Below are 16,901 nucleotides of genomic sequence, written 5' to 3' on the forward strand. Positions count from 1 at the left end.
ATAATAATTGGTTTAGGGGAGTATTTACTTAGAGAAGAAAAAAAAAGGCCTACTTTTATCAATTCATCACCGCAAGCAACAATTTTATAAGAGGCTATCTTTAAAGCAAATAGAGATAGGATCAGATGATTGTGTAACAATAAAGCAGCCAAGAAAATTGTGCCAAATTCTATTTGAGCACAAGACATAGCAGTAATGCGTGTTTAAAATGGACTTGAATGGATGTTATTACTCTCGGCGCTCCAACTTGCTTGTTTCCTTTACATGCAACTGGAGACTTGGCTGTAGGAAAGCTTTGCTGCGTTTTAAAGGAAAATGTAACTTGTGCAGATTGTTTAAGGGCATAACAATCAAAGGAAGTGTAATGTCAAATAAGGCAGAGCTGGCTTTTTTTTCTATTGGCCAGAGCTCCTGCTTTAATTGCTGTAGGACTAGGTTTATAAGATCAGGCTAGCCAAGGGCATGACTACTGTAATTTTAGCTTCAAGTTTATTTATAAGTCCAATTCTATTATTCAAGAAAAATTGAGTAAAAACAGTAATAAAAGCAATGCCATTTAAGAAAGAACAATGACAGAAGTAATAGAAGAATTTGAGATAAAAATTGTAAAGAACCATTGAAACCAATTTCTTTTATACTGACGTTGAGAGTTGGGATATGTCAGTGAGCTATTTTCATATCAAGCCAAATGAACTAGCCAAAACACAATTAAATGTCTGGAAACCTAACAAGGACCTACAATAAAGGCTTTTTAAAAAGAACATACCGCATAAGGCAAACCAATGTAACTGTGTGAATGATGAGAGCTGTTATTATATAGTTGGTGTGGATAACTGTTTGACTTCTCAACTACCACAGGGCTAGCTTCTACAGATTCAGGTCTGAAAAGCAAGAAAGGTGGATAAACATTACAATTTCACATTCAATGGCTCCTGTGTGCATTTCTCTCTTGCTTATTAATGCTGCTGTTAATATATAACAACTGTGAAAATGTATACAATACAATGCAGAGAAACATAATGAAGGAACCGACTGAAGAAACTGGAAAAAAATGTTGCTTATGTCACTCATACCAAACTGCCACTGAAGCACACATACTAGCAACACTGTATGAATTTTAATAACGCAGACAATGTTGTACAACACAACACAGCTGTATAAAAAATGATTGCAAGGCAGAGGGTACATTAGCATCAATAATCCTTATTGTTTCTGTGATCACATATGAGACGTAGGAGTCATCCCATATGTTGCTAACAGTATCTGAAATGCCAGTAGTTTCCATCAGTGACATCTAGTGGTAGCATAAGGGTAGTTCCACAGGTTCCCACAGAAGTTGATTTTTACATATTTATTGTAACAGAAACTCAATGAAAAGATCTTATAAGTCATCCTTTTGGATGTACCAGCAACCAGAAATTCACCTTCTCCCAGTTTCTACTAGAACATATTAATTCTGCACAGCCCAAATAACCCAGACTTAAAATATAAAATTTCTTCACGAAAAATATAATTAACAAACTTGTTTTAAAAGTTGAAGTGTTAACATTTTTAAAAATCTATTCTTAAACATCACATTATAATTATACCTTAGCATATTTAAATTACCACGTTTACCAAGCTGAAACTTTTAAGAAGGTATTTTTTTTAAAAAAAAACTCTGATTTATCTATTTTATCAAGGAATATTAATCCTTCTGCACACTGACTTTGTGCAGAAAACTAATCTACTGAAATTCGGTAACAAATACTGCATGCTAACAATGTAACACAACAGGAAAACAAAGTTGCTATAATGCTACAATACTTACTCTGAGCCTGCAGCCATTTCCAAATAAGATGGTTCTGCTGTGTCAACCCCCAACGGGACCACTATGCTCATGACGTTCGTTTCTGATAAATTCGTTTACTACGGATTTCTATGCATTGGTATCCAAAACACTGGGGCATGCCAGCCACAGTGCTCATTGCAAACATCTAAGTGCATCCACAAACTCTGTTCAACAACAACAAAAGTTGAAAAGTCACGTATTTTTCCCAGAATGAATCTAACATTAAAAATGAAAACATTGATTCATGGTATAATTATATTCAAACAAAATCTTACTGAGTTCAATGATACATTCTTGACTGTGTTTAGTATTGCAGTCTAATATATAATACGAGTACGTTTATTTTTCTTAATTAAATTATGTGCCACCCATCTCAGTGTTGAAGCGCCTCTGGCCAGTTTTTCTAACCTGATACACATTTGTTAACTTTATGTTAAAATAAACTTATTTATTTGGCTTAGTAATTCTGTTTTAGCTGCAGAATGCTCAGACATCAAAATTTGTAAATTACCAGCTATAGATTCATTTGCATTATTCTGCTCTAATATTTATATCCCAACAGACAGAACTGGAGATTTCTCAGCAAATCAATGTGGCCTATTAGAAAATCTGATTTATTATGAAGATTCATCACGTGAGTGGCTCATGGAAGGCCTCCCTTCATTAGTCCTCTACAATTAATTTCTCTGTCTACCACATAGCAGCCAGAGGAAGTCAAATTCTCATGCACCTTTTGCCCTCCAAGTCTCAGGATTGACAGTCTGACAAACTCTGGCTTCCACTGCAGCTGTCGGGATTCTAGTCAAATGTGATCTTCAACAGAACTCAAAATCCAATAAGTATGTTTAGGGTTGCAGCCAAGAATAGTAGTCCTGCTGCTGGGGATAGAAAGATACCCTGCTTTTTCCCTTTTTGGCGAACTTTGTTGAAGTCCTATAGTTCTGAGGTCTTCCCCAGTCCCCTCACAATATCCACCTGAGTAAATCACCTTTCTGTTCTGATGTCAGTTATAACACCTATAGAAATGTCTATAAATGGGGAAAATGCATTAGGATTTTGCTCTTAAGGGTTCAACTGATGGCCATCTATCCCAAGTTCTAATCAATATGAAACCTCACCTGCATGATATTTCTGGAGAATGTTATATACCTTTATTGTTTATATGTTCTCATTTATTTACATTCCTTTGAATCTATCTGCTATCTTTTGACAATCCTAATACTGTGAGCAAGATGGATTTATAGTTCCAGAAAACCAAAAGTTACTTTCATCACTATTAATTATAATTAGCACCCTGTTTTCCCCAAAATAAGACAACCCCCCGTTACTAAGCTCAATTAGGCTTTTGAGTGCATGGCAATAAGGCTTATTTCAGGGTTCAAAAAAATATAAGACAGGGTCTTATTTTCGGGAAAACATGGTATTTGAACACATAATATTGATAAAATTTTGGTCTTAGTGTGATGCTTAGATCTTATGGAAATGTAGTTTTTATCTTCCTTAAACTTCTGCCTCTGCAATGAACTATTTTTTAAATGAAGATGCCCATTCAAATATAGTTATTTTATCCAGTTTTTTTTAAAAAAGCCTTACTTAAATCAATTGAGCTGTAAAGTTTATATTCATTGTAGCGCTCTCCCTATTAGAAAACATTTGCTAACTTAAAAGATGTATGGAACAGGACATACCAAGCACACCTAATTTGTCTGAACTACTACATTGCTTACCATCTGTTCTGACTGCCTCAGCAGGAATGAAACTGACACATCTGCCAGAAAAATGCAGAATAGAAAAAATTGGTTTCTAAGCAGAAAAAGTCTCACTGAATAGGAGATACTACTTATAAATATATATATTTTGCAATAATTATAATTTTTAAATTAATGGATTGGATTTGGGCTTAGTCATGTCCAGAATAGGCCCAACTGAAATCAAATGGACAAGTTAGCCATTACCATTCTTCGCTATAACTAAACCTAGATCTAACTCAGTATTCTGAATAATGCTATTTTTTAAAGTTAGCACTCCAAATTGTAAAAAAAATAGTGGTTTCTATGTTCCACTCTGCTCATTAGGAACATAAAATGCAAGAATACCCACATAATTTTAGCTAAGATCTTATCTGGCTGTAATGATGCAAATACTTAAGAAATACAGCATCGTATTCAGTTAAAAAAATTATCTCTGGATCAGTAAGGTTAAATTTAATTAATGTATCAAACATAATAGGTTATAAAGCCTTCCATATCCCAATTATGCTTGCCCCCTTTTAACATTTTTTATAAGGGGAAAGCATTAGCTGTGGTTCCAACTACTACTTAAGAGAAGAGGATCTAATAGGCAAACAGCTAACTCCAAGACCGTAGCACTAATATGCGTAAAATATTCTTTCAGAACTTAGCTGAAAAGCCAAAAATGTCCTGTTAGTCAGAAGATCAAAAGGGTTTTTTATATGTGTGCTCGTCTTCCTGAGTCTTTTAAAAAATGCCAAATCTTGAAGCATATCAAGAGAACTTAAGGGGCATTAAGAACAGTCAGTTCTGCTGCTTAAAATTTATTAAATAATTTACTTTTTTAAATATAGCCCAGAACAGAATTGCTGGCCCGCTGTCTACACCTGGAAAAATTTCAAACAATTTTCCAATTGGTTAAGACATAAACTCTGGGTGTTCAGTTAAGTAGTTAAATGAAGATAACTACACTACATTCAGAACTGTTTTTTATGGAATTCTCACTAGATACCTCTTTGCAGTTTGATGTTGTTCCATTCATTACTACTGTCTGGATGAAGTTGTTCAACCAACTGCTGTAACCCATCTTTATTACCTGAAAGCAATAGGCATCTTATAACCATGTTGTTAATATCAATGTTCTAAAAGATTAAAACTTGTCCATATAACTTCATTTAGTAACAGGAGCTATTTTAAACGCATTGTGCTCTCATAGTCAACTCAAATATTTCAAACAAGGAAATAATTCATAGAAATATTTATCGCATAGCAGTTACTAAAATATAGTTTTGGAACAAAATTTGCTGATGGATCGCTACTGCAATAGTAGTTTCCAACGGACAGCCAAGGTAGCAGACACAGCCCTCTTTGTTTCAAGCAAAAGAGGATTTTCCCAAAGGAAAGAGAGGCATTCAAATGAGGAAAGATAGGTAGTAGTTTAGAACACTGAGGTGCAGTCCTTTTTGAGCAATTCATATGTTTCCACTTGTGGAGACAAAATGGAGAATATTAAATAACAATACCCTGCATATCTTCCACGCTGCTGCACAAATCTTTGCAACACAGCATGTTAGAAAATTACTGACAGGAAAACATGTTAAATTGATTAAGGGAGTCCCTGTTGTGTGAGTTGGGTGCCTTAGCCATGAAAGCCACACGAGGTGACCTGGGGCCAGTCAGGCTCTCAGCCCAACTCACCTCACAGGGTTGTGGGGAAAATAGGAGGAGAATACTGTGTTGGATATGTTCGCTGCTTTGATCTATTTGTAAAAAAATTAAATAAAGGATATAAATAAATATGCCAAAAAGAACGTAGCAATTAATCAGATTGATTACAAATGTACATTTCCACACCTAAATGTGGAGTACCCTTTATAATGTATTCCAATATTATTTTTTATAATGGTAGTTTCAGTAATACTATTAAAGAAGCTCAGGACTTCAAAAGCTAGTAATCTACTATATATAATATGCAAAATCAAGCTAGGAACTGTATAAAGGTGGAGGTAAAGAGTCTCTTTAGTCAGACTCAAGTCCTGGTGATGACACATCCAAGTAGTTTTCTTGCAACATTCAAGTTTTCTTGACAAGGCTATTAAAGTTTGCCATTGCATTTTTCAGGGTAGCCTATAACCCTTGTGTCGATAGCATCCAAGTACCAACTATATTTACCCTAGGTCTGTTTTGTTTTTTAAATGATCAGCCAAGATCACCTAGATACTGCCACCTGCTGTGATAAGAACCAAATAAAACAAAGCATAAAACCCCAAAAGCCAGCAACCAAAAGTCAGACGATGTAGGATAATAGGCTTACTTGGATAATTTGAGGCCAGTTGCCATCTCTCAACCTAATATAACACACAGGGCTGCTAAAAGGATAAGCTGAGGGGAGACTTTCATATGGATTGCCATAAGCCTCCAGAATATAAAAACATAAATATAATAAAAGTAGAAAGATAAACCAATGACAGCTTAAATGAATTCTAAGTTACATACTAAGTTACTATTCCTGATATTAAATTGTAAGACTGCTTGAGAAGACATTCTGATCCTAACATCTTGAAAGCAAAATAAACACAACTAATTATGACTAAAATCACAATCTGATTTACTGATCAGCTTTTTTAGAAGTATATATGAATGCTAACTCATGCTACTTATTTCTCTCTCCCTCCCTCCCTCCTTCCTTCCCCCTCTGCCTTTCAATCTCTCCCTCTCTCTCTGCAGTACCAGGTAACTTATAATTTTATGTACAAAGAATTCTAAATATTTCCAGCTGGGATTTTTGTATTCGACATGCCACCAAGAATAGAAAATGTTATTAGAAAATAAAAACCAATCATGGCACTTTTAATTTCAGCTTTTTCTTATTTACGATGTTTGCTTCTCTTTTCACTTTCTAATATCATCCTCCCCCCCACACTCCCCTCCCACTTCATATATGCTAAACCTGGGCATCCGGAAGCAGACAGGTGGCTTAGCAGAGTAGTAGTCTATGAACAAAGAGCTGTTTTGATTGAAGATCTAGGCCAGAATCAGCAGCTTTCAAAGGTCAGAAAGGACTCAACTGCTCATGTCATCTCATTCTTACTAGAGTGAAAGCTGCAGAAGAACAGTTTAGCAGTGTGCAGCAGAGGCAGCACTGTAACAAATAGAACAGGTCAGCAATTTACTAAGCTTGTAAGCTGCTATGGTAAATATCAGTAGACTGACTGGGATATAAGATAGCTACCCTGTTCCCCCCAAAATAAGACATCCCCTGATAATAAGCCCAATCGGGCTTTTGAGCGCATGGCAATAAGGCCAAGCGCTTATTTCAGGGTTCAAAAAAATTTAAGGCAAGGTCTTATTTTCGGGGAAACACAGTAGCTCTCTTCAATCAACTTTTTCCAACCTATATTTATGAGTATCTTGGTTCACATCTATAACATTGTTCTCTTGGCAATCCTATCTGTAGTGTGTTGACTCTCACACTGTTTACAGCCTTTAAGTCCAGGATGAAGGAACCAAGGCTTTCTGAATTGTATATCCTATAGATAAGAGACAAAATGCCAGAAACAGTTATCCAAAGAATTTGTCTCCTAGTCCTTAAATTGAATCAGACAATCTTCAGCATTTAAATGTTTATTTTCACAGATGTATTTCAAAATTCAGCACAGAATTTTTTTTCCTACAGCCATAATAACCCATACCATTACAAAGTAATAATAGGAAAAACCCTAGTTTCCAAAATAAACTAGTATTTATAATATCTTTCCTCATTTTTCAGAGAAACTGATCTGAACATATTAATATTCCTGACATAGCAGTCACCCAAAATATGTAAAAATGGCAAAACAATTTTGGAATGATCAGTTAGAAGAATGCTTTTTTTAAAGGATAGAATGCCATTTTGAAAGGAACGCACACAGTATTGTAATATGGCAATTCAAGATGCTATGTATAGAAATTAAATACTGAGAATCTTTTCCATCTCTATTAAAGAAACTGCGAGAGGAAAACAGAAAAATGTTGTCGTGTTTTCAACATTACAAATGTTATGAGGAAAAGTTTCATCATGATCTACATTTTTGAAAAACATTGTATTATTGGAGTTTTATTGTTTGACACAGAATAAAAACACTGCAGGATTTCAAAGTAGATGCTTTGAACATATAAAAATTATCCCGACAGAAAATCTGCAAATGAGATTAATTTTAGAAATCAATTAAATCAGAAAGCATAATAGTGATTGATTTCAAAGATATTGGGATTCACAACTAACTGAAGTTGATAGCCCAGTGAAAAGATAGCTACTGAGAAGGTAGCTAGTGAAAACTGCCAGTATTACATAGCACAATAAACTATGTTTTCTATTACATATTTGGTAACCAGAGCAAAAATGTATTGTGCATTAACTATACTAGAAATTATACAGAAATTCTATTGTGATGTTTGCTTGGTCAATATTTTGAGGAGAACTCCAGCATGGAGATGTTTTCTCTACACAGGCAAAAGCCAAAAGTTCTGTCATGTTCCATTCTATGGCCAGAGGCTCCTTTCATTAGAATAGAATAGAATAGAATAGAATAGAATAGAATAGAATAGAATAGAATAGAATAGAATAGAATAGAATAGAATAGAATAGAATAGAATAGAATAGAACAGAATTTTTTATTGGCCAAGTGTGATTGGACACACAAGGAATTTGTCTTGGTGCATATGCACTCAGTGTACATAAAAGAAAAGATACATTTATCAAGAATCATAAGGTACAACACTTAATGACAGTCATAGAACAGAATGGACTATAGCATCTGAAACATCACTATTCTGTATTTTTTTCTTAGGTTGAACTACAAAAATTCATTTGGTATAGCTTAGATTTATTCTGGTGTAAGAGTAGACGAATTTCAGTCTTGGAGATCAACTTTTTAAAAAAAATCTGAACTCTACAGGGTTCAAAAACAATTGGCATTAATCCAAAACAGGAAACCTCTGGGTATTTTCACTACCAGAATTAAGGTCAGAGTAATAGTTACACATTATAAATCCACTTTATTTTCCTACAAAATAGTTTCAGTAACCTATTTGGGGAAGGGGTGAGACTTGATGTTGTTATTACTGTCAAACAATGGGGAATTGGAAACCTTTGCCAATCCACTCTAAATTACCTAGAGATCTACCAATACATCCCAAGGTATTCTGTATCCTATAATTAGTATCAGAAAACCTTCTAATATAATCTATTACCTTCCAATTAGTGTATTAGAAAGCATACTACTGATTTAAACTTATTTTCTTCTTGTATTTCCTAATTCTTTGACTCAATACTCAAGTTCTAGAATTTAAACTAGGCTCAACCATTCGAATATTTTGGGGCTTACCACATACTTTAATGTAATTTGGGGTACTAAAATGTGTTGAAAATCAAATAATATATGCAGTTTTTAGTCTAGCAGGAATAAAGGAATAAAATTTACTTTACTTCATACCAAAATGCAAGTTTTTAGTGAGATCTGGGTCGTATTTTTATGTTTTCATTTCCAGTTTGAAAAAAAATTAAATATTTTGTGATGGACTATTATTACAATTTCACAGTCCTATACCTGGGAATAAGGTTCACTGAACATTACAGGACTTGGTTTTGAATAGACTCTAGAAATTAGAACTATTCCTGAATATCCATATATGGAAATAATGTGCACCATGTAATAATTTATTAAAACCCATTATGTCCTACATAATGTGTTGTGTTAAAAATGCAACAAGATCCAAGGGATCAATCATATTTCAGGATGACTATTATTCAAGAATTTTATTTTCTTAATTTCTGCTCTATACATAAATAGCCAAATAATTTTTGAAATTATTTAATAAACATTCTTAAGTTAGGCCTCATTGTTTATCTTCATACATTAGGAAAAGCACTGTATTATCATTTATTTTGTTTTCTTCTTGAAAAATGATGTTACTATGATGTATTACTCACCATCATAATAGTCAAGATCTGCCTACAGAGCTTCTTCACTAAGAACAGAGATGATTGCCATGCAATCAGTGAAATAGAAGGGCAAGAACAGTATTTTTAAAAGACAGTATTTTGAATTTGTTGAAGCCAACTAAATCTATACCAAATTGTCATTTACATTGCAATTCTATTTATTTTAAAGCAAGTTCCAGGAAATTCAAGATGCTTATTCCTTAATAGATATACACAGGATCATACTTGTTTACAATTCTATGAACAGAGAATATCCTGTAGAAGAAAGTGTTTTATTTCAAATTAAGGATGCATAGGTTTGGGATGCTGGATTAATAATTTTTCAGAAATTTTTTTGAGCAGTTTAAAGTCTATTACTAGGGAATGCAATATTGTCAGAAGAGAGCAATGTAGAACAAAGGGTTTAAGATGGTTTCATTTCTATATAAAAGACTGAACTGACAGATGGGTTTTTGTATAATCTAGAATTCTACTCATAGCTTCCTTAAGCAAATTAAACAGAAATCATAGAGTTGCTGTCAGAAACCAATGAGAGCAAACCAGAAAGTCACTATAAATTTTGTTTTGCAGTCACATTTAGATCAAATATTAGCAATAAAATTAAGCCAATCAATTTTTAGGCATGAATAAAATTCACTAATTACAAATTATGACCAAAATGAAGATATGGGTATCACTTTTATCAAGAAACTGTGATAATCTTTACACTATTCTTGTGAACCATGTTCTGAAATTATATATGTTCCAGATTTTATATTCATAAAATATGAATTTTCCTTCTGACAAAATTAGTATTTATGGACAATACATTGCATGCTATAGGCCTCACAATATACCGAAGCCATACATGATCAGCCTTCTAAATACTATTTTCTCTGTCATTTGCCTAAAAGAAAGAAAGCACTAATGTAAAGTAGTCTTAGCATTATATTAGTAAATATTAGCACCATTAGCCACTGGAGAAAATGATAATATTTGTATTTCGCTACAAATAGCACAATAAAATAAATAAATAAAAGGAACTCAAAGTTCCCTACACTTTTCTTCAAAGGTCCTTCAAAAGATTAGGAAAATACCTTTTTGATGGGGACTATGGAGGAGAGAAGCTAAGCAGCTTGCTAATTGTTTGTCTTTTGCATTAATCACTATTCATTGGTCAATGTTAATTACTAACTTAAGTATAATTGTCACACAAAAAGTGAATTTCAGATACAGAGGAGGAAAAACTGTAGAAACATTCAATATAGATACTTAAATCCAAAAAGGAGAGAAGCAAAGCACAAGTTTAAAATCTATGTAATTTCCAGGAGGGAGGCAGGGAAACAGGGAACACTGGAATATTTTGTCCTGTAGCAAGATACTATTAATAGATTTTTTTAAAAAAAACATTTTTTTTGACCGTCCCATCCTCATTTCAATAGGAATACCGTTTTAAAATAATTGGCTCTCCCCTCAGCCTCATTTTTTCGGCGTGTGGAGAAGACGGGTCCCACACGAATCTAGCAAAGGAAACTTGTCCACCATTTTAAAAATAAAAAGTGGAAAGATTAATATGGCAATGCATCTGAACTCACTTCACACTCACACACACACACACACGAGAGAGAGAGAGAAAACCGCAAACAGCTTCAAGGGACCCGTCTTTCCCCTCCCTGAGGAAGATTGCTCTGGGGCTCATTCGCCTTTCCCACAAAATAGCCAATAAAATTAATCAAGCGGAACAAACAGCAGCATCTTTTCCCACCGTAGTAAATAAATAAATAAATAAATATTAATAATAAAAAGCGACCCAGTGAGGGGTTATTATTTTTCTTGTCCACGATCTGACGAGAGCCCCTCCCCTTTTTTTAAAGAAAAAAAGAAACCTTTTTTTTTTTTACAAAATTTGTTTTTATTTAATTAATCCAGGCACACGAAGCAGCCCTTATATATCTATATCTATATAAAATGTTGCTGCAGACAAAAAAAAAAAAAAAAAGCGCACTGCATGGGGTGTGGAGGACCCGAGCTGATTAGATTACCACAACATCAGCCTTGGGGCCGCCATTTTTAGAATCTCTTAAAAGGACAAAAGAGGGGAGGGGGGGTGTTTTACAAAAAAAAAAAACATAACACTTGTATTGACACTTCATTTATTTATTTATTTATTTATTTATTATTATCCGTCGTGATGATGATGATGGCGGTGATGGGTTATTCGTATTTTGTTTTAACCCCGAGTCTCTTGAGGAGAAGCGCGCCCTCCCGACCCTGCTTTCCCCCCCCCCACACACAAACACACCCCCACCCGCTCTTTGGCGGGCCCCGCTTTATCCGCTCGGATCTCGGTTGTGGGAGAGGGGGGGGAGGGTTTGTTTGTCTCCACCCCCCCACCCGTTAAGGGGAGGGGGAAGGGGGCGCGCGCTCCGCTCTTTTGACGGGCAACCGAAACAAACTGAGGCGAAAGAGGCAGCCAGAGGCGTTTGCAGCAACCGCTTTGGAGAGACACCTTCCAGCCGTTCCCCCCCCCTCCCGGGAGAAGGACTCTTGAGGAGACCGGGACTTCGGGCGCCTCGCTCCGCCGACCGTTTGTTTCTTCTCTCCCGCCTCCCCCCGGTTCTGCAGCAGGAGCGACCCCCTCTCTCCCTTCAACTCTTCCCCGGGGCAAGAGGCTTTTCTCGTTCGTCCTCTTGCTTCGCCTTCTCCTCCGCGCCCTTCCCTCCTGAAAGGGAAGAGCGGTCCTCCTTCGCCCGCGCCCGGAGGCGGCTATAAATAAATTATAATAATTAAAAAAAAAAAAAAAAAGCCTCCTCGTCCGCTTCCCATCGCCTCACAACGAAGCGGGGACGGGCTCGCTTTCCCAAGCCAAGTCCCGAGAACTGTTTGGCCCGGAGCGGAGGAGGATTAAGTTAGGCCCCTCTCTCAAGCGGACCGGGAGAAAAAAGGAGGCAGGTTTGAAGGGAACGACGACGACGGCGACGATGAAGAACAGCCGCCCTTCTTTCCCCTCACAAAAGTCGGCGTTGAGGGGCTTCCTTACGAGCCTGTCAGAAAAGCCCTTTTTTATTAATCCCTCAGGGTCAAGTGAGGGGGGGGGTTTCTCCCCCTGCGGCCCCGTCACCCCCCCATTCCCAAAATAATAATAATAATATGATGATGATGATGATGAAGCCCGTCGCGAAAAAACTGCCATGAAGGACAAATCTCCGCCGCTTTACAATAAAACGCGCCATATTCGCAAGACGGGAGGCTGTTTTAAAAGGTGACACCCTCCCCCTTCACACACACACACACACACACACACATTACGAGGAGGACGCAAAAGCCAGGAGTTTAATAATAATAATAATAATAAATAATAATATAATAAAAGGTCCTTGTTAAGAAAGGGTCTCTCCCCAGTCGGACGCGCCACCCCCACCCGCCATCCCCGGAGGGCGGCGATGCTCTGCTGCCGCTGCTGCTGCCCTTCTTCGGGGAAAGAAGAGACGCTCCCTCTGCCTCTCTCTCTCCCCCCCCCCCCTCCCCGGGCATGACAACCGCACCATAACAAATAGTGGCGGCGGCGGCCCCAAACTCACCTGGAATGATCACCGGCCAGGCAGCGGCACCCCGACCCGAGCCCCTGGCTTGGCCCCGCCACCACAATGCAACCGTCCCGCTGCGGAGGTCCCGCGGGTAAGAGCGAGCGAGCGAGCGAGAGGCTGCGGGGAGAGGAGGAGAAGGAGGAGGAGGGTCGAAGGCAGCTACCCCCCCGAGCTGGCTGGCTTGGCTTGGCTTTGGCTGCAACAGGGCCCCGCTGCGAACCGCTTCGGACCTCTGGACCACCCCTTTGGTTGCCCCCCTGTGCCGCCGCCGCTGCTGCTGCTCCTCTGGCTCCCGTGTCTCCCTCCTCGCAGCCGCCTACGCTCCTTCCGATGTCACTGCCTCCCTCTCTCTCTCTCTCTCTCTCTCTCTTGCTCGCTCGCTCACTCTCTCTCTCTCTCTGGGAAAATGGCGTCGCCTCTCCCCCCCCTTTCCCCCGTTTCCAGCTGCCGTACGGGTTCGTCCACCCCGCCTGGCAGGGGCAGGGTTACCAGGGCGAAGCCAAACAGCCGCCATTTTCCTTGTGGGCTTGCAAGCTGGCAAGGGGCTGCCCCTTGAAAGCGAGCCGTGGCGGATGGGTCCGTGTGGTGATGGAAAGGGGATGGATGGGTTGGGGGGGGGGGGGCGACGAAAGCCTCTCCTGGGGAAGAGGGGTGATGGTGAGAGAGGAACGCGGGCCCCCCTCTCAGGGTGCCGCCTGAGGGGAGAGAAAATGGAGGAGGGGGGGTGAAGGAAGAGGAGGGAGGGAGTGGGGGGGGGCTATTGTGCGAAGAGGCCGGGCCGGAGGGTTTGAAAAAGAGCCGCTTTGTTTGGGTTGCGTTGGTGGTTGATGCGGGGTGGGTGGGTGAGAGAAACGGGACGACGGCGCTATCTTTAGCTTTCCTCAGCCGGCGTGGGAGGCACGGGGCCCGGCGGATCCCCGGGTGAGGGATGGAAGGAAGGAAGGAGGCCTGATTGGCTGACAAAAGTGTCCGTGGAGGAGCCGAGGACGCGCCTATCCCCGACCCTGCTTAGCGCCTTTCTTCTTCTTCCTAAAACCAGGGACCGCTCCGCTCTCGCAAGGCGCAGGGGCTTCCCATCCCGTTCCCTCCGTCGGGACTGAGGAAGACGCACCGAGCTTCTCTTCAAGGGGTTATTTAAAGGGCGGGGGGGGGAGAAGAGCGGCTGACAGAAAAAGCGCCTGCGGGGGAGACATAGGATGTGGGGGTTCGCCTTGGCGCCTCGACACCCCTCGGCTTCCGCGGGCGCCGCCGCCGGCCCCAGACAAGCGCCTCCGTCTTTGCGACTGCGGAGCTTGGGAGGGGAGGCCGGCTGGGGTTTTCGTTCGACGCCCACCAGGGGCTGAGTGAGCCTCCTTTCAGTGCGCAAACTCGGGGCACCAGATAAAAGCCGGGCTGGCGGCTCCGGCGCTGCTTTGATGGAGCCGGGAGAACCGAGGGGAGGAAGGAGAAGGAACTGATGGGCAGGCTAGAGTAGCTCGCTTTTCCCCTCAGCGGGGCTTCCCCGTCGGAGCAGCAGGAGGAGGAGGAGGAAGCGGCGGGAGAGGCTTTGCTGGCTGCCCGGCCGGGACCCAGAGGCGGCGGCTGTAATAGGGCGCTGGGTACGCAGAGGGGGTTGAAAGAAGGGCGGGCGATTAAATGTCTTGTGAGTGTATCTATGGATGTTTTTTGCCCCCCCTCCTCCCGTTGTCTGGTCCCGCTGGCTATTTTATTTTATTTTATTGGTCTGGGAAAGGGGGGGGGTTGTTTTTCTCAGCACGAAATGGCGGCGGCTGACGAGCGTCGTGTGTGTCGGCGGCGCGTGTGGCGTTTTTAACGTTCTCCCTGCCCTTCCCGCCTCCTTTTTTCCTGCCGGGCCTTTTCTCCGCAGCGAACCGCGGCGAGCAACCCTCAGTCAAGGGGCGGGGCCCGAGAGGGGGGGGGAGGTAGCCGGAAGAACGGCAGCCAATCGGCTTGTAAGGACGCCCCGAAGAGGCGCGTCCCGATTGGCAGATGCTGACATCATCCTGCAGCAGGGCCAGACGCCTCCGCTTGGGTAGGGCCGAGGGAGGGAGGGGGGGGGGGGAAAGAACGGTCGGGGGGTTTGGCCGCTGGCGCAAAGGGAAGAGAAGAAAACGGGCGCCATGACAGCAAGGGAGGGGAAGCGGAGCGGCGCCGGGCAGAAGCAGCCGCGTTGGGTCGTCCGCTGGCGGTTCTAATTCCCCTTCCTTTCCCCCCCCCCCACGCCAACTTTTGTTCCTTTGGCGGGTGGGGAAAGGAGAACGGAGGGGGCGTTTGTGGCGGCGGGTTTTTTTTTCGAGCGGTTAGTTAGCCGTAACTGCGTCAATCCAAGATGGCGGAACGTCTCCCTGGAGAGGCGAAGGGCGCTGCTGCTGCTGCACGTCGGCCGGAGGTCACGTGACGAGGCGGTTGCATTCTTCCGACGGCTCGGCTTGGCTGCGCCCCAGCTCGCCTCCGGAAAAGGCGGCGCCGGCGGCAAACAGCAGCAGCAGCGAGCTTGGCTGGGCTGCCCGGCTCTCCCTTTCAAGGCGGTGGAGCGATGGAGCCTTTGCCCCCCCCCCTTTTATCGCACCCTCCACTTAACCCCCGGCCCTCTTTAGCGTGCGCGGCTGTGCCGAGAAATCTCCACCCCTCCCTCCGCTGAGCGCCGTAAGGTGCGTCCAGGAAGCGGCTGTTCCTCCCTCCCCACCCCCACCCTCCGGTCCGCTCGCGTCCTCCTCTGGCTCTGGTGCCTTTCCGCGGCGGGAGGAGCGACAGCCCGCCCGGATGGAAGGGAGTTGCAGGGTGGAAGAGCCAAGCCTCGGCGGGTGTGTTTGTGGATGCAGAATAGGGCGTTTGGGGTGTGCGTGAGTGAAAAGAAGGCTGCTGCAAAGGGCCGTAGGATCAGTCAGTTTTTTAAAGGTCTTTGGCAAGAGAAAGCAGCTCAAAGATGGTAGCATTTTCCTTAGTACTGGGAACTGCATTGTCCGATCTTGGAAATATATATATAATATATATATATATATATTCCCTGCCTCCCGCCCCCCCCCCCCCCGGTCTTTAATGGATTCGTTGCATCGGAAAATCAGGCTTTGGGCTGGAGATTGGAAGCAGGAAACTGGTCGCTGCCATCTAGGTCTGTGCATCCGCCCTGTACCAAAAGGGCCTTTGTTGTTTTTGCAAGAGGACCGAAAGTAAATCGGCTGCAAAAAATACCCGTGTTTCCCCGAAAATAAGACCCTGTCTTATTTTATTTTTTTTCCCAACCCTGAAATAAGCGCTTGGCCTTATTGCCATGCGCTCAAAAGCCATATTGGGCTTATTATCAAGGGATGTCTTATTTTGGGGGAATCGGGGTAATAATAATTTTTGTGTTGCGTGGTTTTAGGATGGAGAAATTTGTTTCTTTTCTTTTTTTTTTTGTGAAAGCCGTGCTTCGCCAATTTGCTTTTCCAACTTGTATGAAAGAAGGGTTCTGTTCTTACTAACTTGTTTTTGGAGGAATCTTTTAAGTAGCTCTATAAGTAGCAAGTCTTTCTGTAATAGCGAAAAGTAGTTGGTGGTCCTCATTTTAGCCTTATGGTTAAATCTTTCCTTTAACTCTACAGGAACATTTAATCATTTTAATAAACTAATTAAATGTCATCTAAATATTTAAAAATATCAAGCTAATGGCCATTATAGGATACACATTATGACCTTGCACTAGAGGCTGGTTACTTAAAATTTCTATTAGTCTCCATCTGAAGTTCTTAGTTTTAATTACTGGTGATACATAAATTACAAATTTATAAAGAATTTTGGAATGACAGCTT

At 41.3% G+C, this 16,901-nt stretch overlaps 1 protein-coding gene across 3 annotated transcripts in view; it reads right to left on the minus strand.

Annotated features, from left to right (window-relative positions):
- KMT2E (lysine methyltransferase 2E (inactive)) overlaps positions 1 to 13,442 on the minus strand; it is a 58,847-nt gene extending 45,405 nt beyond the window's left edge. For all 3 annotated transcript variants that reach the window (XM_070947713.1, XM_070947712.1, XM_070947711.1), the window contains exons 1-3: positions 13,105 to 13,442; positions 1,811 to 1,995; positions 767 to 881 (exon numbers count right to left, since the gene is read on the minus strand). In XM_070947713.1, the coding sequence (XP_070803814.1) occupies positions 767 to 881; positions 1,811 to 1,881 (186 nt within the window). In that variant the 5' untranslated portion in view covers positions 1,882 to 1,995; positions 13,105 to 13,442. The remainder of the gene's footprint in view (positions 1 to 766; positions 882 to 1,810; positions 1,996 to 13,104) is intronic.
- Between the last annotated feature and the right edge of the window lie 3,459 nt (positions 13,443 to 16,901).

Source organism: Pituophis catenifer, unplaced genomic scaffold (assembly GCF_029215685.1).
Source record: "Pituophis catenifer annectens isolate HBS135680 unplaced genomic scaffold, rPitCat1.0.hap2 SCAF_7, whole genome shotgun sequence".
In the NCBI taxonomy this organism is placed as follows: Eukaryota; Metazoa; Chordata; class Lepidosauria; order Squamata; family Colubridae; genus Pituophis; species Pituophis catenifer.